At 39.6% G+C, this 25,815-nt stretch overlaps 1 protein-coding gene across 26 annotated transcripts in view; it reads right to left on the reverse strand.

Annotated features, from left to right (window-relative positions):
* Positions 1 to 25,815, reverse strand: part of KCNMA1 (potassium calcium-activated channel subfamily M alpha 1) — an 851,468-nt gene that overhangs the window by 13,513 nt on the left and 812,140 nt on the right. For 16 of the 26 annotated variants that reach the window (XM_073353216.2, XM_073353211.2, XM_073353219.2 and 13 more), the window contains 5 exons: positions 17,754 to 17,867; positions 16,994 to 17,077; positions 14,483 to 14,613; positions 3,736 to 3,930; positions 241 to 359 (listed from right to left, as the gene is read on the reverse strand). In XM_073353216.2, the coding sequence (XP_073209317.1) occupies positions 241 to 359; positions 3,736 to 3,930; positions 14,483 to 14,613; positions 16,994 to 17,077; positions 17,754 to 17,867 (643 nt within the window). The remainder of the gene's footprint in view (positions 1 to 240; positions 360 to 3,735; positions 3,931 to 14,482; positions 14,614 to 16,993; positions 17,078 to 17,753; positions 17,868 to 25,815) is intronic. The other 10 variants (XM_073353218.2, XM_073353215.2, XM_073353208.2 and 7 more) reach the window with 1 other exon arrangement.

Below are 25,815 nucleotides of genomic sequence, written 5' to 3' on the forward strand. Positions count from 1 at the left end.
TTTGTCAACTTAAAAAAGACAAATAAAACAATATTCTGTGGTATGGCTTGAATTGGTTAGAGTTCCACTAAGGCTCACCAAAGAATTGGAAGAGGTATTCATGTCACAGTGATATAGAAAGTGGTTGGGGAATGGAGAAAATTGTTTAAACATTATTTGTGCCCTGTACAAGGCATCTGGATTGTCCACAGCAGGAAGAATGAAGCATAATCAGCAAGAGAAGTAAAAGTCTAGACATACCGTTTAGTGCATTGGCTAGGTGTGCTTAGATGTGCATCTCTCAATCGGTAAATTCCAAAACAAAGCATATTGTATGTTTTCAGTGCTTTACAAAACAGATCTCCATAACAACCACCATCCTAGGAGACAAAACAAAGCGTGTGTGTGGGGGGGGGGGAGTATTTTCAGTCTGTTTCACACTTTGGCACAGAATCACAATCTGTTGTTTACCTGTCACAGATGAGAAACAATTAGTCAAGAAAATCCCTAATCTAAATGTTGAATTGCAAAACTGTGTATGTATAGGATATTATTGCCCAGTGATTTTATTTGATGGGAACTTGCGATCAGTGAGTGACTCTGATTTTAACTAGAAGAATAAGGTTTGGGGACAGAAAATAGATGTTCTATCATTTGAGAGAAACATGGTCTCAACAAAATAATTATTAAGAATGTGTGGTGTTTTTTGCTCCAATTTTGGGAGTATGCATGTTGTGAAAGAAAATCAGTATGGAGAGCAAAGTGGTGCTGCTTTAGAACCTTGCAAAAAGCATAATTTGTAGATGATGGAGATGAAGGGGGAAATTTTCCCACAAGTTCTGCTTTGAAATACTGAATTAATTGACTCTAATAAAATAGTTGCCCTTTAAGTAATCCATTGGATTATCATGAGTTAACAATTAAGCTTCATTTGGGTCGATATAATTCATTGGCTCTTAGACATGGATGGGGCAGATTTCAGATACTGTAAATTGGCTTAGCTCCACTGATGCACTCCAGCTGAAGTTCAAGCTCAGTACCATATTGAGAATTGGTATTAATTCTTTGCAGTTTGCTTGTCTACACTTTGAGAGCTATGAGTGAAGGGTGCTAGTTAAGGGCAGTTATATGGAGGCAGGATAAACAACAGAGCCTCCAAAGACCTAACTCGGTGTTGTCCTGGTATCTTGCATTAGAATTCTAATTGCACTTCTAATACAGGTAGGGTGAGTTTAAGTAATTAGTATACCCATTCTGCAGATAAGTTCACTGATTGTTGAAGACAGTGGCAGAGCTTGGAACAGAACTCCTGTGAATAAAGACTCTGTTTATAATAGTGTACAGTGACTTAGACAATCCAGAATTCTGTTGCATCACATGACACACTATTGACTACCGCTAAAATATTCATATTATAACTCTTGCATGGGATGTGTATTTAGTAAAATTACAGTACAGTTATGATGTCAAATTCATTCAGTTTTGTCAAATAGCCATGGATCCCAGTGTCTTGGAACTCTCAGAATAGAACAACAACGTATCAATTGACATACTGCGTCAGACCAGTGGTCTGTCTTGTCCAATAGCCGATCTTGAGCACTTCCAAGGGAGGTGAATGGTGGATAGTGATAGAATAACTTGACAATAGCAAAAGTTCCTAATCCATCAATTAGTGTCTGTTTTATGCCCTGAAATGTAAGTGTTTATATCCTTTCTAAAAAGTAATCTTAATATTATCTAATGTAACCTTCCTGGGGATGTTAACTTAATGTAGAGCTGGAGCTGCAACAATATTTGTAGTTACTGATTGAAAGATGTTCTCTAGTATTTGAAAATAAAATACGTTTAGGTTACTTAATTTAATGGCCAACTTAGCTGAATGTTGCAGCATTTGGTTGAAGGCTTGATCCCCACTTTCAAACATTTGATCATTAAATCATAGGAGTGGAAGAGACCTCAAGAGGTCTTCTAGTCCAGTTCCCTGCATTTAAAGCAGGAATAAGTATTATCTAGAACATCCCTGACAGGTGTTAGTCTAACCTGCTCTTAAAAAAATCTCCAATGAAAGAGATTCCACAACCTCCCTAGGCAATTTTTCCCCGTGCTTAACTACCCTGACAGAAAGTTTTTCCTAATGTCCAACATAAACTGCCCTTGCTGCATTTACTTCATGTCATAGCCTCACAGGTTAAAGAGAACAAATTTTCTGCCTCCTGATTGTAACACCCTTTTATGTACTTAAAAACTGTTATCATGTCCCGTCCCCCCCAGTCTTCTTTTCTCCAGACTAAAAGAACCTAATGTTTTCAATCTTCCTTTATAGGTCATGTTTTCTAGACCTTAAGTCTTTTTTGTTGCTCTTCTCTGGACTTTGATCACATCTTTCCTTTGCCTAGTAGCTCTAGTTATTTTATTAAATGTTCAAGAAGAATTATTACTTTGACCAACTGAATGAAAGTTTCAGACAGTTGGCCAATGCAACAGTATGACTATGACCCACATACTAGTGGGGCTTATTCACTCAACAGTGAAATGTAGTCAGCTCAGAGGTGGAACACAACAGCCATTTTTATGGCAGCAACTCCAGAATTTGTATAAGGGAAATTGCAGACATAACTTTAATTGTTATTTTATGGGTATTCAAGGTAGGCTGAAATTAACTACCCAAGTATCAACACTTTGGCAGGCAAATGCTGTTTTACTTGCCTAACTGTTAATCTGAGCATTCAAATTAAGGATCTGTTAATCCTATCGAGATGATTTGAGTTTAAAAATCTTTTTTTCATCCTCCTCTGACTTCTGCAGTAAAAGATGGGTGATTGGCTGTGTGTGTGTAATTTTGTAGCCTGTCCATTGATTTAAGATTGCATTTACCAGTTCTGTTCATGGAGAAGAGAGTTCTGTGTTCCATGAAAATCACAGAAAATTTGATTAATTTACAATGAAGGTCAACCCTATAACACCATGAATGGTGAAATGGATGCTTTGGAAAAGCATGAGCAAGATTTACAAGGTATTGCAATTTGGTTTGGTTCAAATAAATGTCTCTATATGTCTAGATGCTTTTTACATTTTGGGTACTGGGATGGGAAAATCAGAAAAAGAGTTTCTCACATGATTTTTAGCACGTATGGATTTCAGATAGGTTGGAAACAACAAAATACAATCTTCCTTGCTGAATATTCAAGCTGATGTTTATGATCTTAGCAAAACCGGGAAGTTCAGGGGCACACAAATTAAAAAAAGCCTATCAAATCACCACAAAGTTTCAGGTTGAGCTCATCTTTAGAAATAGGGTTTGGGGTCAGCCCTGATTTTATCCAAACGGTCTCACCCATCCCTTTGGACACTGTGAAGAACTACAGGTTTGTTTTTTTTAATGGGACTAGCTCTATGAAGCAATGTTAGTGTCTTTCTGAAAAAAATTAGCAGAGTGGATATGGAGGATCCAGCAACTGAAGGGACCTGAGGAACTCCTTACAGAAATTATTTCTTGTATATTGTTGTTTCTGGTTTCAGCCTGCATAGCCTATAGAGCCGCTTCTTAATCAGGGTAGGGGCAGTTTGGTATTGAGAGCAGCAACGTATCACCAGATCTGCCCAAAATTTCAAGTGGACTCCATGGCTTTCAGGGGAGAAATTAAAAAAGAGGAACACCATGTTCATTGTTATGGAAACGTTTTTTTAAAAATTCAGCAGATGATGAAACAGTTACGGAACGGCTGTCTTGATATTACTTTTCTTTCATGATCTTACCCCTAGGTCTGCAAATGGCCCATCATACAAAGCCAACTGAGCAACTCGACACCTGTCTCTGTTTGCAAGTGTCTGGGGCGTGCTGTAGCCTCCTCTCAGTGCATTCTCCTCAGCAATCAGCGCTTCCAGCTCTGGTGTGGCTCCTCCTGTTACCAACGTCCGTATCAGTGTGAGGATATTGTCATTGAAGTATGTCTGCAGAGATAAAAGAAAGCTCTTTAAGCAAACACCATTAAAGTCACAACTGAAGACATCCAAATTACAACTTTTCTGGGTTTCTGCTGTTTAAAGTTCTTGGCTGTCTCTTCAAATAATTTTACATAGAAAATGAAAAGACAGCAGCCTCCAATTACTCTATTTTCTTCTATCCCATTAGGCTCCTACACTAGATCCTGCCTTTTAAACACCAATTCAGGCTGATTTTTATTAAAGAACAAAAATTTGAATGATTTATGTTTCCTATAATTGGTGTTAGTAGTGATGCAATGACTCCTTTCTTTCTCATTGCCTTCATGTCTAATAACAGGCTTTAGGACATGTAATTGTAAAATTCAGACCACATTTAAAGCTTACACGGGCTAGACTGCCTTTTTATACTTGTCACCAATTCGTTGGGGAGCTGCCTTTGTGCTGCAAATGTCATTACTTATTACTGTGGCTGGACTCTCGCAGTCTAACCGATATATTGCACTAAACATCTTATTACGAGACTTGACAGTGTTCAGACATAAGCATGTATCAATTAAACATTTTGAGTTCATTCCAGATAAATGTATGATGAGTTTGGGATCCTGGTGGTCCTTTTAAAAAACTCTAGGGTATAGGGTAAGTGTGGTTTATTAGGGAAGATTTACTCCACACTGACATTTTGCCAGCATCTGTAGCATTGTCTGTCAGGCAAACAATGGACATTTTAAATATTAATTTAATGCCAGATGAATGACTTTCAAGTTCATTTAAAAGTATACTGGTTTAGTTCAAAGATACTCAGTTAAATATCTACACTATACAATGTGTGCTGACAATATGCACTGTTTAAAAACATAATACTCAAAAAACGACCACCACCAAAAATCAGCCCCTATTACTTCCAATCCTACTGATATGTAGTGTTTTTAGAAGACTTGCGCATCATGAAGCAGATAAGGAGAAAAAGATTCATATAAATCTCTTGGGGGCAAAGGACTTGCCTTATTGCCTACTGCGGAAGTTAGACCAGATGACTATTAATACTTAGTCCTCAAATTGTACTTTTCATCCACAGATCTCAGTGCTCACTACAAAGACAGGGAAGCATCACTATTTACATTTCACTGACGGGGAAACAGAAACATATAGAGGTGAAGTGACTTGTCTTAGATCACACAGCAGGTCAGAGAGTAGAGCTAGCTTCTAGACCAATGCTTTAACCTCATTACCTTCAGCATTGGACTCTCATAATCTCAGTTTTATTGTTCAGATGTGACCACCATGACATTTTTTTCATCTCAATAGTGAGTTGTGATTGCTATGAAAACTTCATTTTCATGACTTCAGGCCTCTGCTGTTTTATACACAGACATGTCTAAATTACAAAAAAAAAAAAAAAAAAAAATCCAGTCTAGATAAATACAGTGTATTTAGTGGAACAAAATAACCAGAATTGTCCGTTTATATACTCCTAGACAGTTATTACTGTGTTATGCCTACTGTATGCATGTATTTACCTGATTGATCAGAATTGCCCCTAAATATGATAATCTAAGGGGAAGTGGGGCATGTAATTAAATGTTTAAAAATTGGAAGCAATGAAGGAGGAAAAGTACATTTTATGATCACTTCCAAGGGGGTATGATTACGAGTAATCAGAAGCAAAGGAGAATATTGGGTGGGAAATCCTGAATGATAGGATTACAGTGATAGTATTTGATACATTATGACAGAATTGGTGGGATAATTAGAGGGTACAGCTTGTTCAGGAAGGAAAGTAAGGGAAGAGGTGCTGCATTATACATCAAGGATGCATTCACTTGTTCTGATGTCCAGAAGGAGGTGAGAGGCAGACCAAAGTGTGTGGGGGAAAACAAGCTCGACAAGGGCCTACGATAGCACAGGAGGTGGATGAGGCATTTCTAGAACAAACAACAGAAATTTCCAACACATGAGACCGGGTAGTAATGGAGGACTTTAACTACCCAGACATCTGTTGGAAAAGTAAGATGCCAGTAAGTTTTTGGAATGTGCTGGGGACAACTTCTTGCTTCAGAAGTAACCAAGTGGGCAGCCACTTTAGACTTGACTCTGAGTAGGAAGAAGCTGGTTGCAAAGTTGAAGACAGTTTGGGTGAAAGTGACCAGAAAATGATGGCATTAGAGCAACAGCATAAGGACAACGGCCTTCGGACTAACTGCTAGCTAAGGTCCCAAGGGAAGAAAATGTAAGAGAAAAAGGAATTGAGGAGAGCGGGCAGTTTTTATTAATGGCAAATGCTCCAGGTGCGAAGGAAGAGACCAACATATCTCCATCAGGATCTCTATCATGATCTAAAAAGGAATCCTACAAAAAGTGTAAATATGGACAATTTGCTAAGGCTGGTTACAAAAGAATAGCACAAGCATGTAGGGACAAAATCAGAAAGGCTAAAATGAATTACATCTACCAAGGGACATAAAAAGCAATACAAAGACCAAGAAAAGTGTAGGTCCACTACTTAAGGAGCACTAACAACTAAAGACTGAGATGTTTAATGCTTATTTTGCTTCAATCATTACTATAAAGTGTAATGGTGACCTTAACAGCAAGGAGGAAGACTCACAATCCAAAATAGGGAAAGAGCAGGTTAAAGAACATTTAAATTGGCAAACCCTGATTAAATTCACCCTAGGGTACTTATAAAACTAGCTGAGGTAATCTCGGAACCATTAGCAATCTATCTTTTAAAAAAGGGACTGGTGGAATTATAGACCAGTCAGCCTAACTCTGATACCTGGAAAGATATTGGAGCACAATCAGTTTGTAAGCACCTAGAGGATAATAGGGTTATAAGGCATAGCCAGCATGACTTTGTTAAGAACAAAACATGCCAAACCAATCAATTTTCTTTGACAGGGTTACTGGGCTAGTGAAGGCAGGGAAGCAGTTGACATGATAGCTCTTGATTTTATTAAGGCCTTTGCCACGATCCAACATAACACTCGCAAATGCGGTCTAGATTAAATTTCTATAAGGTGGGTGCAGAACTGGTTCAAAGACCAAGAGTAGTTATCAAGGGTTTGCTGTCAAATTGGGAGGTGGGGAAGTTGTATCGAGTGTGTGGGGGGGTCTGTCCTGGATGTGGTACTAGTCAATATTTTCATGAATTACTTGGATAATAAAGTGGTCATTATACTGATAAAATCTGCAGATGACACCAAGCTGGAAGGAGTTGCAAGCAATTTGGAGGACAGGATTAGAAGTCAAAAATGACCTTGACAAATTGGAGACTTTGTCTGAAATCAACAAGATGACGGTCAGACGAGTCCTAAACTTAGGAAGGAAAAATCAAATGCACAACTACAAAATGGGGAATAATTGCCTGTGGTAGTACTGCTGAAAAGGATCTGGGGGGTTATAGTGGATCACAAATCGACTATGATCCAACAATGTGATGCAACTCCCAAAAAGAGTAATATAGTTCTAGGAGAGTCACACGTAAGACACGGGAGGTATTAGTTCCACTCTACTTGGCACTGGTGTCCAGTATTGTGTCCAGTTCTAGACACCACACTTTAAGAAAGGGGGGAGGCAAATTGGAGAGCGTCCAGAGGATAGCTACAGGAAAGATACAAGGGCTAGAAAGCTGGACTTTTGAGGAAAGGATTAACTGGGCATATTTAATTTTGAGACAGGAAGACTGTGGGGGAGGAGGAACTGATAACATTAGGCTGAGAATACAACACTCACTTCACTAAAGAACTCATGTTAAACTGTGAAGCAATGGCAAAAGAATACATTAAGTCTTGCACCTGTCACAAATGTTTCCAAGTAAGAGATAATAGGCCTTATTCTGATCCCAGGAGCAAGCCAATGGGACTCAATGGATTTACAGTGATGTAAAATTGATCCAGTTCAGAGGGGAATTCGGCCCGCTGTCACAGGAGAATGGTCTCCCACTGCTAGACAAATGTCAAGGCAAAGCTAAAGACATTTATTTGGAAAGCAGACAACATTTATCTTGGAACAATAGTTTACTTTGGGTTTCACACCATGACTGATGTGGATATTATCATTTAATTTGATAGATGAGTGCAGTTTTTGTTCGTGCTGCCGTCGCTGAATAAAAATATTCTAATTTTGAGAATGGACGCCTGTCCTGCAAGCAGAAAACATCCTAGGTGAACAGGAGTCTAGCATGCCTTCTGGATGGTTAGAGATTGTTAACACTGCCTAAGCCTGCATGCTCTCAACTCCCATGAGACTCAGGCCCTCCTTCAAATCTTTCCACTATGGAGATGGGGCGCCTGCTGCACCTCATAGGATCAGGCTCTAAAAGGTTAAAAAAAAAAATCTGACCCGGCTGATTTCCATTTCCTTTGAAATAATAATACACATAACGTGAGAGTGATGTGCTCACTCTGCAGGTGGATACAAGGCCTGGATATGCCAGTACTTGTGCGGGAACAATGTGTTGAATGAGTGCTGTAGCATTAAAACTAACAAGCTACTTTTCAGTAACAAATGCAAATTCCTTTTGTTAATTGTATAATCATCACTGAAAAACACTTCTCTGCTGCTGTTACTACCTGTACCCCGCATTGGATGTCGTGATAACATTATTATACCAGTATTATACATGCATTGGCTACAGTGCTGAGTAATGGGACTGCATTATAGACGCCACACCGTAGGGTAATTGACAGGCAACTGGATATCTGAGCTAGCAGTGCCACCTAGCCCATGTGACTGAATTCTGTTGCAGCTGGTTTTGAGTGTAAGTGTTCTGAGACTGCTTTAAAAATGGTTGAACAAACTGGAAAGCATCATTACCAAAGCTTATGTTTCACAGTTAATGCTGTCAAGCCTTTTAAACTAATTGGTCTTTTACAGAAAATTTAACTGAAAATTAACACATCTTTTAATAACATTGCTTTAATTTTAATGACATTTTGCCTTTCGTTTATAGCTACTCTAAAATTGTCATTTTCCATGTCATAGCTGCCATTTTTTTATGTTTGCTACTTTAAAGGAAAAAATACAATAGTTATTTCGCCTCCATTTCAGGCAGATATTTTAACTTGCTTGTTTTTCCTTACAGGATGCATTTGTTTCAAGTGAATACATATCCAGATATGGGGAATTACAGAGCTAAACTCATTAACCAAATCCTGAACAGGCCTGGGGAGAGGTCCAAAGCAAAGGTGAAAGAACAATCTTTTATATTGTATTACATTTTAAAAATACCTCCCAGACTATTAAGGGATATTGTGAATCCTCTGGGTAAAGGGGATGTTTTATTACCTGCTAATCCTTCTGAACAGCAGGATACAAAAATAGAAAAGTCTTATGTTTCAAAATGTCCATCTCATAAGTTAAAACATTTCCTTTTCTGAATAAATGAGATTGTAAAGGACCTTGGGGGTTCTACTGCAAAGTTGCCTTTAACTCTTCACCCCTCCCCGTCCCCATGTGAAATTTCTGTTTGTATAAGGGAAAAGGGGACGATAATAGAATACATTTTTTTTAAAAAGTAAGGTTCTAACAGAGACCAATAGATGCCAGGAAATTCAAAGTTAAGTCTCATGATCTGGCTCTGAATAGATGCTTTTGTACTGATGACATTCCCTGAAGCTACACCAATCCTGCTACCAGTGGTATGTATAGAAATAATGCTGAAGCTCTGTATGGGAGTATTTTTTGTAGCATCATTACCAAAATGAATGCCAGACAGAATCAAGGTGTCTGGGAACCACTTCACAGCGATAAAAGATGCTTATTGGGACAAGTGGCATTTTTGCATCCTGCACTTTATTTTGCCTTCTATAGCTACAGACAATGGCCAAGACTTTCAAAAGTCACTAGTGATTTTGGGCGCTCAACTTAGCACAGCTTAGAGTTGGCCTGATTTTGAGAGGGTGGCACTAAATGGAGCCTGATTTTCAGACTCCTTCAAGATATCTTAAGTCTCATGATTTTTGAAAATCTTAGCACGTATACCTCATCCACAAATGCACTGTGTCTGAGAGAAGGTTATTTGTAACCTGGGCTTTCTAACCAACTTACATTTTGCTGTAAACAAGTGTATTGTGAGAACATGATTTGGTTAACAGGGGCAGCCCCACTACAAGAAGAGCAGTATATGTATATAGCTTTCCATGCATTTGCATTTGGTTGTAGATGTGTAAGGCAAATCAAATACTTAGAACAAAATATAATGAAAAACTCTAGCAGAGGCCTATGTCTATTCCAGAGACATAGCAAAGGTTAGGCAGCCCTGTTTAAGAATAGCTTTTGTCATACTTAAAATCTGTACCAGGTGAAATGTTCAGTAAAGTAAAAAGTACTTCCTCATTATCAGTAACTAAACCATTCTTGTCTGCATGCCCAGTGTTTCCTGAAGATGCTAAGAAACCTGCAGAGGAAGGTTTAATCTGTAAATGAAGTTGTCTTGTGCATAGTTCCATCGTTGCTAAAGATAAGAAAGAAACACAGATGGATGGGCCTTATTATTCTCTTACTTTATCCCTGTTTTACACTGGCATTATCATCATATGCCGGACTTCCACTGAGTAAGTGAGAGGAGAATGTGAGCAGTTCACATACGTGTGTTGCGTCCAGTGCAGTGGGTTTGCATTACTAAGAATTTAATTACATTCTGTAGAGATCAAGGGGTAAAATTTAATTCTAAAAAGCAACTAAAAAGAAGGTGCACTACTTCCCCCTTTCACAATGAAAAACTTCACAGCAGAGGGCACAGTGGGAGAAAACAATATGTACCTCCTGCAACCCCCCCTTTACTATTCCTCTGCTAATCCCAGCCTTTCCCCTGCTAATATAGCTTTTGCCCAACCATGCAATACAACAAACACCAATTACAGTCCTACTAGCTTGATGGGTTTTCCCCATCGACTTAGTTGCAGTCAATTTAGTAATGAAATCAATATAGTTGATGTCATCTTGAAGACCCTACTCAAGCCTCAAAGTGCGCTGGCACGTGACAAATGACTTAGAGAATTGCTGTGGAGCTAGTGTAGTGAAAGTATGACTCAGGCTGGTCCCACAGTCCTGTAAAATATTTTGGGATCAATGCTTGAATTCAGGCAGTAGAAGTAGAGGTTGGGTCACAAAAAGCAAACTGTCAGGCAAAGTGGATACTACAAAGCCAGTGGATCAGGTAGTGGGAAAGTGTGTGGGAAAATGTGGGAAATGTGTGGGAAATGACAGGATGCCTGTTTTTGGGTAGAGAAAAAAATGTGGAGCACCTCCTCTTCCCAATAGAGGCACAGGAGAAAAGGAAGGATGGACATCTCACCCATCTGAGAGCTAGACGAGCAGGGAGAGTTCCTTTTGCACCCTATAGCTTAGACAGCAGAAACTCTTCCAGGAGTGGAGGAGAGAGTGACCCTGCCCACATCAGCAAAGCAGTAGGAAGAGGAGACAGCATTGGTATAGCAAATGAAGACTGGCAAATCATTCTGATAGGGATTCACTCTGATTAGTATTTCTTCTGTTTCTTTCCCTTAAGTCAGAATTCTCTATTTCTGGCATCACAGTCATTTCCCTGACTTCAGATGGTGGTGCCCCATCTTAACCACTTAAGAATGAATGAAGTTTGACAAAGAATTTTTGCAGAAGAAAGAGTTCATGAACAGATATGTCATCGGTAGCTAGATATTTAGAGGGGAAAATAATCACATTTACTTTGTGAAGAATAAACTGACTGTGCTCAAAGGAAATGTTTCTAAATTGTAATTCTCCATTGTGAGTTATCTAAGCATAAACACAATTATTCTCTCTTCTAATTTATCTTTCTAGTGGTTGCACAATAAAGCGATGGTGTGGTGTCTGCAACATTGCTATCTGTTACTCTGGGAATGCCTGTAATAAATAAAAGGATTAGCCTTTCAATAAGTGAAGCAACAAACAGCAGGGGTTGAATTATGAGACAGTCTTTGGATGGGGATGCTTAGACACCTGATTAAATGGAAATTTTGGGAAGGGAGCTACAGAAGAAAAGAAATCAGTGAAATCTAAATGGACCTGATGTTTAAATGTTGACTTGGAAGGTTGATATTTTGGCTTCCATTGTCTAGAAAGCTCTCAATCATATTTTCATTAGCTGCTTTTGATAAATCAATTTATCATTAGAGTTCCTCAGTGTCCTCCTAATACTAAAACTCAGTTTCATTCAGGAATCTTCTTAGTCTGGTAAGGTGAACAGCTTTCAAAATTCCCGTTTGGGACCTTCATATTTAAGAGCTCCAAGGTATTACATGGAAATGCTAAACCTTTTACCCATACAACTTTTATTCGTGAAAATTTAGAGTTAGAGTTTGGTTGGATACTTATGTGGACTTTCTCAATGTGTCAAGTCTTCAAAATTTGGCTGATGACTGACTCACAAGAACAAGGTATCTCATAAGATTACTGTTACTTCATGCTCCTTATTGGAATGAAATACCATGAAAATAGATTACCTCATGACATCTATCTCAAGCTGCGGCTGGAATGGACAGAAGTGTAGTAAGAAGAACAGGAGGACCTGTGGCACCTTAGAGACTAACTAATTTATTAGAGCATAAGCTTTTGTGGGCTATAGCCCACTTAAGTTAAAAAAAAAAAAAAGGTTAACTGAACTTTTTTGAACCATCAAAAGTTTGGTTTCACTTTTAGGTGAAGGTTAGAGTTGGCTCTTATAAAAAAAAATATTGCTTTGCCCACCTCCCGTATTATTTGGGGCTTAAGCCAACTGATCATGAAACTAAATTCAATAGGATATTCTGAAAGTTTAGGTTCAACTTTACAAAGGACTCTCAACCAGCCCCTAAGTTTGCATCTACAGCTTTAGGCATGCACAGTCATTTTTACCCACAAAACAGATTTTATGTGCACAAACAGCATATTGGTCGCACAGGCAAATATCAGTTTATATGCACAACTGCCTTTCACATGGACAAACTGTCTTTAGCACATGTAAACCAGGAGGCCTTTAATGAGTTTGATTTATTTAAATTCTATTTTTAAATCAAAGCTGGAAACTAACTTTTTTCAACAGACCCTGATCAGGATCACGAAAGACATTATTAAAAAACATAATTTACGAAGTAATCATATTATAACAGCTGATACTGCAACAAAAGAGTCTTCTGAAACAGCTGTAGTTAGGATAATCAGGAGTAAACATGGTCTCCAAAGGGATACTCATTTGAACACTTTAAAATCAGAGGTATAGTATAACAGGCCTGCTTAATGGAGCTTATCATAAACAACATTTCATATTCTCCTCCATTAATTACATCCCTCTTGCATCTTAGTCATCTACCCCGAGAGGTCTAGTTCCATTGAAAAGTATCAATCTGGTAATTGCTAGTGTTAGTTTCCCAGTGTTTCTATAAAAAACCCTTAGACTGCTTGCTTTCCATTTGGTCCATTTGCAAAAAGCTGCTCCAACATTAATCTGCTGGCACATAAAGTGTACAAAGTTTTTTAAATGGAAGTTCTTTAAGCGAGTGCCTAAACCAGTTAAAAATGGACCCGCTCTAGGTTAAAGTAGAGACTGATACCCTGTCTGTATTGAGAGAGTATTCTCTGTCTGATTTTAAAATAAAAGAGGAAGACTATTTATTTGCTACGGATGGCCAAAAACTGGTTTAGGCAAAATAGCTGCTTACTTTGAACTCCACTGAAACTCAAAATAAACCTTATACAATCCTGTTTGGTTTTTAACCAATTTCAAACTTTGAAACACCCACGTCAATTTTTTTATATTTTTGCATTCTTGGTCCCAGATACAAGCAGGAATATCAGAATAACCTGACAGCACGCTCATGCAAATTCAGACCCAGAACTGTGACGTAGCCACTCTTTCAAGAAATCCCATTTCCATTGATTTCTAGCCCACTTTTGCAGACCCACGAGGGTCAACTGGTTGAATTAAGCTTTGCAGAAGCATTCAAGCTTTTGTCCGCTGACCTGATCTAATCTAAAGCTTTTGTTTGTTACCCGTCACTATGAACTATCACTTTATTGATGGAGTACAAAAAATAATTAGAAGCTGTAAAACGTGTAAAATACTGAACTGTCAAGGTAGTTATGTTCTGCAAGAAGACAATTTTCATATTTTAGAGATAATACCCTAAATTTCCAATGGTGACTAGTGATTTTGAGTGCTTCCATTTTTGGAAGGCCAATTTGAGACACCCTGCTGCAAGCCATCAGACTTTCAACTGTTTCTGAAAATAGTGTGCATCCAAAATCACCAGTTGCTTTTGAAGTCTCAGGCCAATATACATACCCTAAGATCTGAGAGATTAGTTGTTACAGAGTCTCAGATCCAGCTCCTCAAAGGTCTTTCAGTGCATAACTGCAACGGACAATAGGAGTTATGTGCTTAAATACCTTTGAGGGGAACTGGGGCTCAGTCCACATCCAAAGTAATCATAGCGTATGAAGGTCTAGGTAGGGGAAGGTATCTTGTCCGTCCGGCTGCATGGTGGCAATGGAGCTGCTACACAGCATCAGCCTCCTATGGTCTGTCTGATGGGGAAGGGGGAGAAAGTTTTGATTTGCTTACAGCGCTCATGAGGGAGTCCAATACACTGACGGCGAATGCAGTTCCACATGCAAATGGCTGTGTAAGATACAATTCTGTGTCTGGGTCGTCGTCATCATCTTGGTCCAAAAACTGAACGTTTGAATCGTTTACTGAAAATAATAATATAAAAATATCATAATATGCTTCTGAGCCTGCAGCATGTGACCTTACATATGACACAATCCGAAAGAAAAAGCAATGGCATGTGTCTGGAAACACAGACTCGTGTCTTTGACATTACTTAAAATGAAATCAAAGTGGATGTGAAAATATGCACTTAAGAAAATCTGTTAATCCTTATTTTGCTTGTATGAAAGGTGAATATCCCTGTGCCATAAAAACGACTTTCTTGGCAGCACCTGCTCACTTGCCATGGTGCTGACATACATTTTCCCTCCGTACAGGCAAGATACAATGAGTCGGGTTGTGCGGATATGCAGTGAACTCTTAATGTCAGATCCACTTTGTGACATAAACCTTGTCCACGAAAACATTGGTTCAACCCAAAGACATCTGCTACTGTGCTTCTTTTCTGATGGAACTGTGGTAATGCAATTGCAGCTCCAAAGAGAGAAGCTCCCCATTCAGCTTGCCTCAAGCTTGTCATAAAAAAGCAATACACTGCAATTCTATACTATACTACAGTGTGGTTTCAAATGGTTTCAGCCACAGCCTCACCACCCGAGCCATGAATTCTATTCCATTCAATGTGAGGAAGTATCCACATCAGGTTGCTTTTCAGAAAAGAAACATTTGACATTTAGATTCTCATCGAGTTGCCAGAGTTCATCTCCCCACTCCTGACCCATGCCACTACACACAGCTTGATAGAAATCTTATTAAGCAGATGATATTTGATGAAGTCATGTCTTTTCCACAGTAGGACTCCTCAGTCATAAAAGTGCAGACTGATCACTTGTGTCACCAAAGATGCTTTTGAAATTATTAAAAAATAAATGACAAATTAATTTCAATTCCCATTCAGGTCTGAGACATTATCAGTTTTGCAGCATCTGATAGTGTGGATCTTGAATACTTTTCTTGTCTCGTTGTTATTGGAAATTCCCTGTATTTTTTTTTAGTAGACAAGAATGTTCCTAAAAAGCCAAATCCTAGTACCATTGACTTCAACTGGATCACTCTCTATCTAGAAATAGGCCTGCCATTCTGAACTATCGTCTTGAGACAGTTACTTTTATTTGATCAAACTACCCATTATTCAACAGCTATCTTCCACTAGTATAGTATTGCACTGTCATGCAAGGTCCTCAAAGAGCTCTGCAAGTATGAACAATGCCTAAAATATAACAGCCCTGTGAAGAAGATAAGCATTGTTATCCCCATTTTACAGATGGGTAAATTAAGACACCAATTGGTTGTGACATAACCAAGGTCAAACGGAGTCAGTAGCAGAGTTGGCAAGAGAACATACATCCCTTGCCATAGCAACTAAAAAGTAACATCTCTCAGAGCTATATACAGTCACTGGTTACATTATATGATGCAGATGAATGTCATCTGGTAAATAGCTCCATCTACACTATATCTTGCCCAGTGTCTGTCAATTTATTCTTGGGCTCCTAAGCAAAATACCACTGACAGCCTGTTGTACCGTTTCAAAATATACTTTTTGAAAAGACTGTGCCTTTGTTTAATTTGCTAGCTGAGGAGAGGAACTATGAACAGCAGTACTCTTTTTCCACTTCTATCTGGCAGACTTGTAAGACTAATACCTGACTTTGACACAGACTTTCTAACAGTACGGAGTGTCAGTTTCCAACTTACACCAAATCTTCTGTGAATTCTACAAGTGCAGTTTAAGCCTGACTATATCTTTATCTTCCTGATGCAAATTAGCCTACTATGATTTTTATGAAAGATCTCCTGGCTAGATGGGGGTAGGTTTAAGAGCACAGCACTGCACCACAGGAAATGCTAATCAAACACTGCTCGGAGCCCCTTGTGAAATCTCATTTTATTGAGAGAGTGCAGCATAGAAGCTAAGCCCCTTAGCTTCAGAGCCCGAGAAAAGGTCTACCCACAAAAAACAAAACAAACAAACTGCTTAAGGGAAGGTATGATACCCGGGTTTCTTCTTCAAAATGTTTTATTTCTTTTTTTACTTCCTGTGAGAGCTAAGACATGTCAGTCAAATTGACAATAGACTGAAATAAAGAGAGAGAGAGAGAGAGAGAGGCACCCAGGCCAAAGAAAATGAATTGGTGAGAAGATGCTATGGAAACAGCCGCAGGTCAGACGAGTGTGATCAAAGGTTTACTGATGCTGCGTGAAAAAGAAATCATTAAGAAAGGCCAGAACAAGACAGTCAATTTCTACTAGAACCACAAATAAAACACATTCAAAGCAGTGCCATGAGGGTAGCCCCTCTGATACAGCCAGATAAATAAAGAAAAAGCTGATGATGGTAGAAACAACACCACCAACAACAAAAAAGAAGACAGTGATGTGAAGGAAAAAGGCACTTCTTACCCAGTTCAGTTATCATTAGTATGTGGGTTCCACTGTTTTTTTCCTGACTGATTGAAACCAAAGGCAGAAGTTTGCCAGGCTTAGCTAATAAGTAAAGTATTTAGGGGGGAAAGAAAGTACAGAAAGAGAATAAAATAAGGGAGTAAGACAGGTAAGGCTCTAAAAAAAAAACCTGAAAAATAAAAAGGACAAAGGACCACAAAACAAGTTTGTATTTGCCATGAAAGCTTCTGCACTTCACATCACAACAACTTGACAAGACGAATATCTATAGCTAGAGTGGAAATCATACCCAGGTAACCAGTTGCTCCATTCTCAAGGGTGACAAGTGTCATGTCACTATGCAGTGACTATGCAATATTAAACAAGTTTTGGAGCATGAAGGGTTAACCAAGTAGCCTTTCAAATGCAGAAGGGAAGTCTGCTGGCATCTTACATAACATTTTTTTTTTAAAAAGAGATTGTCCCAAAGAACCCTGCCTACTTGGTACAATACACTAAGAACAACCTCTTGCCTAATGTAGTGTGCGTTTACGAACACACAAGGTGAAAACACATAGGGAAGAACTAATTTAGTTGTTTAATCCAAGTAGAAATAGTTTCCCCTAATGTTTCCTCAGCAAGAGTAAATCAAAACAGTTAACTGAAGTGTGAACATGGTGTCATTGGCTATGAAATAGGTAACTCTCCTGACGCCTGTAAAAGGAGATGGAAAAATATATGGGAATGGACATGAAAGGCGTGTTTTTGTTTTCCTTACCTAGCTCTGTTATAATAGGTATGTTGGCTCCTGTTGTGATTGAGGGTTGACGTAACAGACCATGGACTGGACTGTTGTCTGGAGATGACCTATCCATTCCTGGTGGTGTAAACCCTAAGGAAGGAATGTCAGACAGTTACAGGTTGAACTTTAAGTTGCAAGGCAAACAGAAAAGAATGTAACAAGTCATTTCAGACTGATGCAAATGATGCCGCGAGATGTTAACATTGCACGTATCTCCTGTGATAGTTTATAGCAGATTTCTACCTGTAGCTCTCTGAACAATAAGCTGTTTTACTTAACATTCAGTATTGCTGAAATACAGCCCCTCAAGCCTATCGATATTACAGGCAGTTTATGGTATAAGACAGCTGGCAACAATTAAAGACAACGCACTTCTGCTAAACTTGTGAAACAGCAGTTTTTACATCAAAACATGCTAAAACTTTCAGTGCAAAATGTGATCATTGTTAAAAAAAAACTGGAAACAAAATCCAAAGCCATTAATATTTGAGGGGTTTTTTCTTGTGATCAGTATTTCAAAGAACACTAGTAATAAGCATCCTTACTTAAGCCTCTCACCGCATTCTAAGGCTTGTTAAACCACCATGTTTGCAGCTTTCAGGAGCTGATGGGTCTGATTCAGAAGATTTAGGGTGGAGCTGCAAAGACCTCTGAAGGATTTAGTTACTTTAAGATGTTTCCAAAAGCATTATGAAGCCCACAGAATTCTTAATTTCCATTCTGATCTTGCAGAATCCTCATGGCTTCCATGAGTCAGAAAGAGCAGGAAGCACTAATCTGAAAGGAATGAGGAACCGGGGAGAGAGACTGACATATGGCAGGTGGGTGGGGGAGAGGGGAAGGACATCTGGAGATAAACAGGAGAGAGGTGCACACACTGGGAGAGAGGATGGCATAGAGAGACAGTGGGGAAGAGCTACATGGGAGGTGAAGGGATGGTCTGGGGTGGAGCAAGAGCCTCCTTATGCAACTTGCATGTTCCACCTGAGTCCCTGCAAGCTCTGCAGGAACACCTGCCACTGAACAATTCATAAACATAAAAAGGTAATACCCAGGCATGTTATTTTGCTAAGCTGGAGTTACGATGTAAGTGCTGAATCTGTCAATGATTTAAGTAAACCAAAAAACTCTAACAAAAAGTTGGCCTGGAAATTCACTGTTACGATATATACTTAAGTCTCCCTGCTTCAAAAAAAGTAGGAAGAATGGAAACATGTATTTAATATCACCGTTGTTGCAGTGCAAGAGTTAGGCTCAAGGACTCCATTTCCCCCTTGCGATGGCAGTATTTTTTAAGCAACTATTTGTCTAGCCATGAGGCCAAACGAATTTTGCATTATAAATTTTGAACAGCCATTAGACTTTGGGCAAATTCTGCCCAGACTCTGACTTTATGTCTCAGATCCACAAACAGATTTTTGACCTTCTGTCATTACTCACCTGGACTAGACTTGATTCATCCAAATGCCACCAACCCCCACCCCTCCCAATCACTAAGAGTCAAACTCATTCCTGCTGTAACTCCATTGCCTTCTCACAGCATGCAAATTGGTCCACTCAGCTGAAGTCATTCATACGTTCATCTGCTACTGACTCCAAAATGAGTTGATACTGTATTTCCCTCTGCCCCTGTCCTCAATTTTGGCAGAATTAATAAGACATCAGAGAATCCTTACATAAATGTATATCACTTCAAAATGCGATGTCAGTCCCTTACCTGGATTTTTGCCCCTTTCTTGATAGTAATAATCACCACTATCAAACTAGCTTTAAATATTTTAAAATATTAAGTGCACTAATTTTGGCCCCTCAATTGTCTAACACCAGTTTGGCACATGGGAGCACATGGAATGGGTCTCCAGTTCAGCTCTGTGCTTCTGAGTTAGCAGGGCTTGGGAGAGCTGTAGGAATTACTGGGTTCGCCTTTCTGGGAAGGGGGATAGAACTCTGTTTTGTTCTGAAGCTACTCTGGCCTTATGTCTAAGATCAAGTGTGGTGTCAATTTGACACACACTCTGATGCAACAAATATTGCTGAGAGATCATCCTACCCCTGCAGGGAGATGAATTTGTTATGGTGGGCCTTCTCCACCTCTAACTCTTGCGATCCTCTAGGATACTCCAGCATGAACTGTACCCTGCCATCTGGAAGAAAGCTCCCAGCAGCACAAGGCCTGTGAGGATGGGCTATGTAAAAGGGAAGGAAAACTGTGGAGAGGGGCTCTGAATGGTGATGGGGAGGGGAGGACAAGTTGTCTCAATGCCTTCCACAGATTTGAAAGGCACAAATTCCCACGGGGGAATTTAAGCACAGCAATACAATTCCAGTCAACAATGGTGATTCAGATAACAAACAGATTTCTTCAAGGCAGGTGGAAGTGCTGGGTATGTCAGAGTGTTTAGTTTCACTCAATGTATTCCTTACTCACTGTATTGAAATCAGTTCTACTGTGCCAGCATGGAAAAAAGCAGATTGCATGCCCAGTTGATTTCTGTATGATAGTCTCTATCATGGCCAAATCCCACGAATGAGTGACAGCCATTCAAGAACTTTTATTAACATGCTACCTCACCCACTCCCTGTTGCATCACAGATCTATGCCATGCTCTGACTCACACTGGCCTACCCAGAATTTTTCCAGGAGCCCTCCCAAGACTCAAAAGAGCAGGCAGATTAATTATGGATTGAGAGTCCTGGCTCTGCACTTTGCAAGGGGCAGGAGTGGTACTTCTGGAGACGTGGACGCTAGAATTGAGCTGCCTTCTGTTGTTGACTCCTCTGTTAGTGTTTTGTATACTTCCATGTTATGCAGTAGGGGGCATGATGCAACACACCAGCTCTTCAAAACACAAGTGGCAACAGACACTGAGAGAGCTCTGTATGTGCACCAATGCAGCTGGGGCCACTGGAGAATCACAGCTCAGCGTGACTGGCACCAAGCCTTCCAACTTCACACTGATTTGAGGGTAGAAAAGGCTAACCTTCTCCCCACAAGCCCTTGAGGCATTGGTGGTGGACAGTGTTAGCATGAGACACCACTGTCCAGACCATCATCAGAGGCCTCTCTTTTCTCCTTTCCCTAGAGGCTTTTCTTCCCAGTCCGACACGGTGTCCACTACACATTTTTCAATGAATCAGGCCCTTCAGATTGTAGAACTAGTCGGTAGCGTCCTGCCAGCTCAGAGGAAAATGTAAAGACTCAGTGTAACATGCCTCTAAATGCATGACTCCCTCCACTCTTCCCTAGAAGGCTATTTGTAGCCACCTCTCTCTAATCCCTCAAATATTTGTCGTCTTAGGATGGTGTTAGGAGATTGACGTAAAGGTGGCATTTCTGTTAGGCACAGACTGTCAGGAGCTCTGTGATTGCACATTGCACACACAGTGCATTCTGTATGAAATGCGGGACACATGTTAAAGGGATTTTGTTTTCTCCACAAATGAAAAATAATCCTGAGCTGTAATATTTTTTCCTCTATGGTTTTGGAAGATGTGAGAAATGTCCACAACTTCATTTCCCTGACAGTGCTTAATTTGAATTGGCTATTTAAACAACTAAAAATCTGGAATATTTTTAGCAAAAGAAAAATCAGAAAATGTAGGGATCTGGGGTCTGTATCTGTCTATCCACCACCCACAAAGTCCTTATTCCAACCTTATTCCAACCTGTTTGCAGCCTGCCTCCCCACCCACAGCATAAATTTTAGATGCTGTTTATTGTCTTCCACCAAAAAAAGGCGAAGGAAAACTAAACTGTTTTATCAGAACTTTCATTTAAAGGCATGGAAAACTACAAGTGACAGCTGTGCAGATTCAGTGAATGTGACATTTTTGAATTTCTCCAATTTGACAAGTAAACACCTTAAATCGGTAATGCTATATGCATAATACATGGCCTGTATTTTGACATCCATCATCAAATGCTGACTTGAGAAAATACAGGTTGTACATCAAGGAATAGCACCCAGAAAGCAGGGAGAAATTCAGGTCACACAGTATTAGGAAAACTATTTCATTACAGAACCAGAAACAAGATCCATTTTTGGCTGTGAAAAGATTCAATTTCTTTGCACAGAGCCTTCATGCTTTCCTCAGAGCCCTTTTTCACTTTCCTTTTCATATTGCATTTTCTCCTTCAGTTCTCCAAATCGTGTTCCATTAACATTCATAAACCCAGTAAACCAGGGCAGGTGGTTATAGTGATTTTCCTAACTGCAGTGCCATACTTGTTCTACAAACAACATCAGGGACCTGAGCTACAATTGCAGGATAGGGTGAAATTCACATTGCCCATGAGTACATGAAATCTGTGTGAGATAACGTAATGGCAGATGGAGAAAGATAAAATCTCTCCCCACAACTAGGAGGTAGGGTGCTATTTTGCAACTAGTTCATGGCAGCTTCTACACCTAACTATGAACCAGCAGTAGCAATCATCATAGCCTGCCTAGTTTATGCAGGGCTTGGGGCCACTGAATCAACAATAGATGATCCAGTGGCTGTATTCTAGCTACTCCTCAGTCTTCCCACAATCCATTACTACATATTCCTGGAGACAGATTGGCCAGTGAGCGACTTAGAGGAGGGTCCTTCCCCGTGGGGCAATAAACATGTTGGATTTATAGAACTGCTTGCAGAAGGTTTGCCAGAATTTGAATTCAGTAACAAATTTGGCCCTCGGATGTACACTGCAAGGCTTCCACTGACTTCATTGGGGTGAGCGCATGTCCAGAGGCACAATTTGCCCCTTTTAATTTATAACATGCTTTCCATTCAGAAGGATCACCTAGTGCCCTACAAATTGATTTTACTAACTCTCTAGGCAAGTAATCATTTAATCCAGAACTGAGGTACTCTAGGGTGGAATGCAGCAAGTGTTTAACAGCACACAGTAACGGAACATGGTTTTTAAGAGAAGATGAAAAGATGAATATTTATTTACCTGCAACTGCAGGTAAGCAGGATTCAGTTTTCCAAACTGAAATTTAACCAGATTGCTAGGGCTAAAGGCTATACTCTTGCTTGTCATTAAAATGCCAGGCATACCTATGGTGCTCTATAAAAAATAATACTCTAGGAAAGGTGCTTGGGATTTATGAGGTAATAGTCAGATTAAAGACTGCAGAAACGTAATTAAAAAAAAGTTATAACTACTGAGAACTATTTGAGAAGCAAGAAACAACAATCATATTTTGAATATTGATAATCAGCATGCAAGTGGTGAGCTTCTAAGCAGTGGATGGACAAGATACCATGCAGGTTATGTGAGAAAATAGAGCGAGAGCCATTAACCAGAGACAAACAGACAGAATTGTCTTACAAAGGGACCTCACCTTTTGCCACTGTTTGCTGACATTGCACAGTAATATTCCATTGAATTCAATGGAATGATAGACTTTACCTCTTATTCTCCAAACTATAGCCATTTGGGCATAGCTGAAAAGTTCAGCAGCAGTCATGCAGCTAAAGAGCTGCTGACATTCATGGGAATATGTTACAACCATTCAATTTAGAAACAATTCTAGCTGCAGAGTCCCCTGGGGCCGGAGACAGAGTTTTGGTTTGAGCACAGCGCTGGGAAATCTCGAGTTCTAATCTAAACAGTTTTGGTGTAGCTTCGTATTTAGTCAGGGTTCAGCTATAAAACAAAGATCAGGATCTGGGCTGGGATTTCAACACCTCTGAAATCTGGAAGTCACTCAGTCCAGGGTTATGGGTCAGGCCATCTCTACTTGAAGTGGTAGAAACTACAAACACAGAAGTTTTACGTTAGGTTTTTACTATGGGACAGAACAGCGTCACATCTGGCTGTTAAGTTCATAGGCTCCTAGGAAGTCTTTTCTCAGTTTACATTTACATAACATTGTCCTTCATGAGTTTCACTTTGAGTTTCAGATTCAAACACAAAAATGCAGAGCAAAACCCATCTGAAACTGTCCAAGTTTTGTCTGATTTTTGGCTCAAAACCATGCAAAACCACCCATAATATCCACTTGGAGCCATAGAGCAGGACACGTTTACCACAAGTTTACACAAAATGTAAAACCACAGGAAGGGTTTAGATTTGCAGAGCTCCGTTTTGGAGCTCTCTGTCTGCTCTCTACTGCTCCCTTCCCCACACACTAATTTAACTAAAATGAGATGCAGTCCTCTGATGTCTGCTAGGATGGGATTATTATTCCTGGAAATGGCAAACACGACCAATGTTCCCCCAGATGAACTTTCCACACTCTGTGGCGGCAAGCACAATTTTACTGAAATTACAATTCCTTTTGGTAAAAAGGAAACCAAGTGAAAGTTCACTTGTTGACTTTCTCATCCAGATTTTTCAGTGCTACAGTTTCCAATTTTTGAAAGGATCTGATCACAGTTTTGTCTAGGTCACTGAATTTCTTTGCCCTAGAATGTTTTTTTTTTTGTACTTGATAACTCCAAGTACACAATACAGCATTCTTACTTGATGTGGATTGGCATACAAAATGTACTTCGGGAGTCATCTTATTCAGTGTCTAATGTCTAAGGTAATAAGCAAAACAACTGTATTTCCCGGTTTTATTACTTTTGCATAATAAAACCTGGAAATACAGTTGTTTTAAACATTCCCTGCATTGCATGAAGAGCAAAACGGCAGGAACCCATGAAGTCATAAGGAGAGGCATGATGATTAGATTGTTAGTAAACCTCCGTCACATAGCTGCCTCCCTACCATGTCTTTTACAAGTACAGCAAATCTCTTATGGAGATCTGCAGACAGAATAGGAGACTCATTTTGTGAGGCGAAGTTATTTGTAAAGTGCACTGAGTACCTCTAACGTAAGGCACCACAGAAATGCAAAGTATTTTCATAATGCAGAGTTGGAAGATTGTAAGATTGCTGGTGCAAGTAACCACAAGAATGATGAAAGACCAGGGCATTTCCAAATTATAGCACAGTCTGGATCACATCTTAATCGTAAGACTGGCTTCTGGCTATTTTCCCTCTCCCATTTGCAATCCCATGATCCGCTTCCAATTCACAATGAGGTAATATCCCTCTGCAAACTACAGCTGTTGCCTTCATGGAAAAAGCATAGTATTTACGTAGTTGCACAGTCTTAAATGCACTATGGATTTTACACTTTTTAAGAAAGTTAATTGCACTGCTGTCTTTTCATTTAATTCCTTTCCAGTCTGTTCTGTTCCCCTTTCTACTCCCCTGTACCTGCTTCTTTAACACTGTGCCCCCTTTCTCCTCCTGGCCTTTTCTCTCTCTTGTTGGGGTCTTCTCTCTGGTGGATGCATTCTGAGTGGACAGCTCCTATTTCCTCACCACCCATGTGCCAGCAACAGCTGGATTGGAACCAGCTGTTTTTACACATATCCAGGTTCTTTTTTGCCATGAAGAACCCCAAGAGCTGGAGAAGTAGCTGGAAACAAGGAGAGCCACTACCCCGGCCATTCAAGCTTTCCTTGGACCAGTAGCAAATGCAGTAATTCAGAATGCTATATATGCCATGTGGCTGTTGATTTAACATTTCTGTGGGAAATCGGAATCCCTAACTTTTTTCCTATTTAAATTCTCAACCTTAATGTTCGATCTGTAGTTGTTCCTCTTACTCCCCTTTTAACATATATTGGGTTTCTAGAGATTGGGGTCCATTGCATGTGGGCTGTAACACTGTTATTTAACTTTTGACTGGGTTTAAAGTTAGAAGCATTTCTTTAAGTGCAGAGATTTGAAGCTATATTGCTTATGGACCAAATCCGCCCTGCTTTACTCACATGAGTGATCCTGTCACAGTTAGCCTTGGTGTTGGAAACCAGTGTGCTATGTTAAACTAGTAAATAAATTAAGCCATATCAGCAGGTTTGCAGAGACAGGTATTCAATAAGAAGTTGTAAAATAGAAAGCTTCCAGTTTAAAATGACCTATAAATATATGTTCGGGAAACATCGTACATTACATTATGTACCAGAGAAAGTAAGTGTCTCCTTAGTGAAAAAGAGGAGCAAAGCCAGATGTGATAGCAAGCAAAGATCAATAAAAATATTTTGATAA

The sequence above is a fragment of the Lepidochelys kempii genome, chromosome 7 (assembly GCF_965140285.1).
Source record: "Lepidochelys kempii isolate rLepKem1 chromosome 7, rLepKem1.hap1, whole genome shotgun sequence".
NCBI classification, from domain to species: Eukaryota; Metazoa; Chordata; order Testudines; family Cheloniidae; genus Lepidochelys; species Lepidochelys kempii.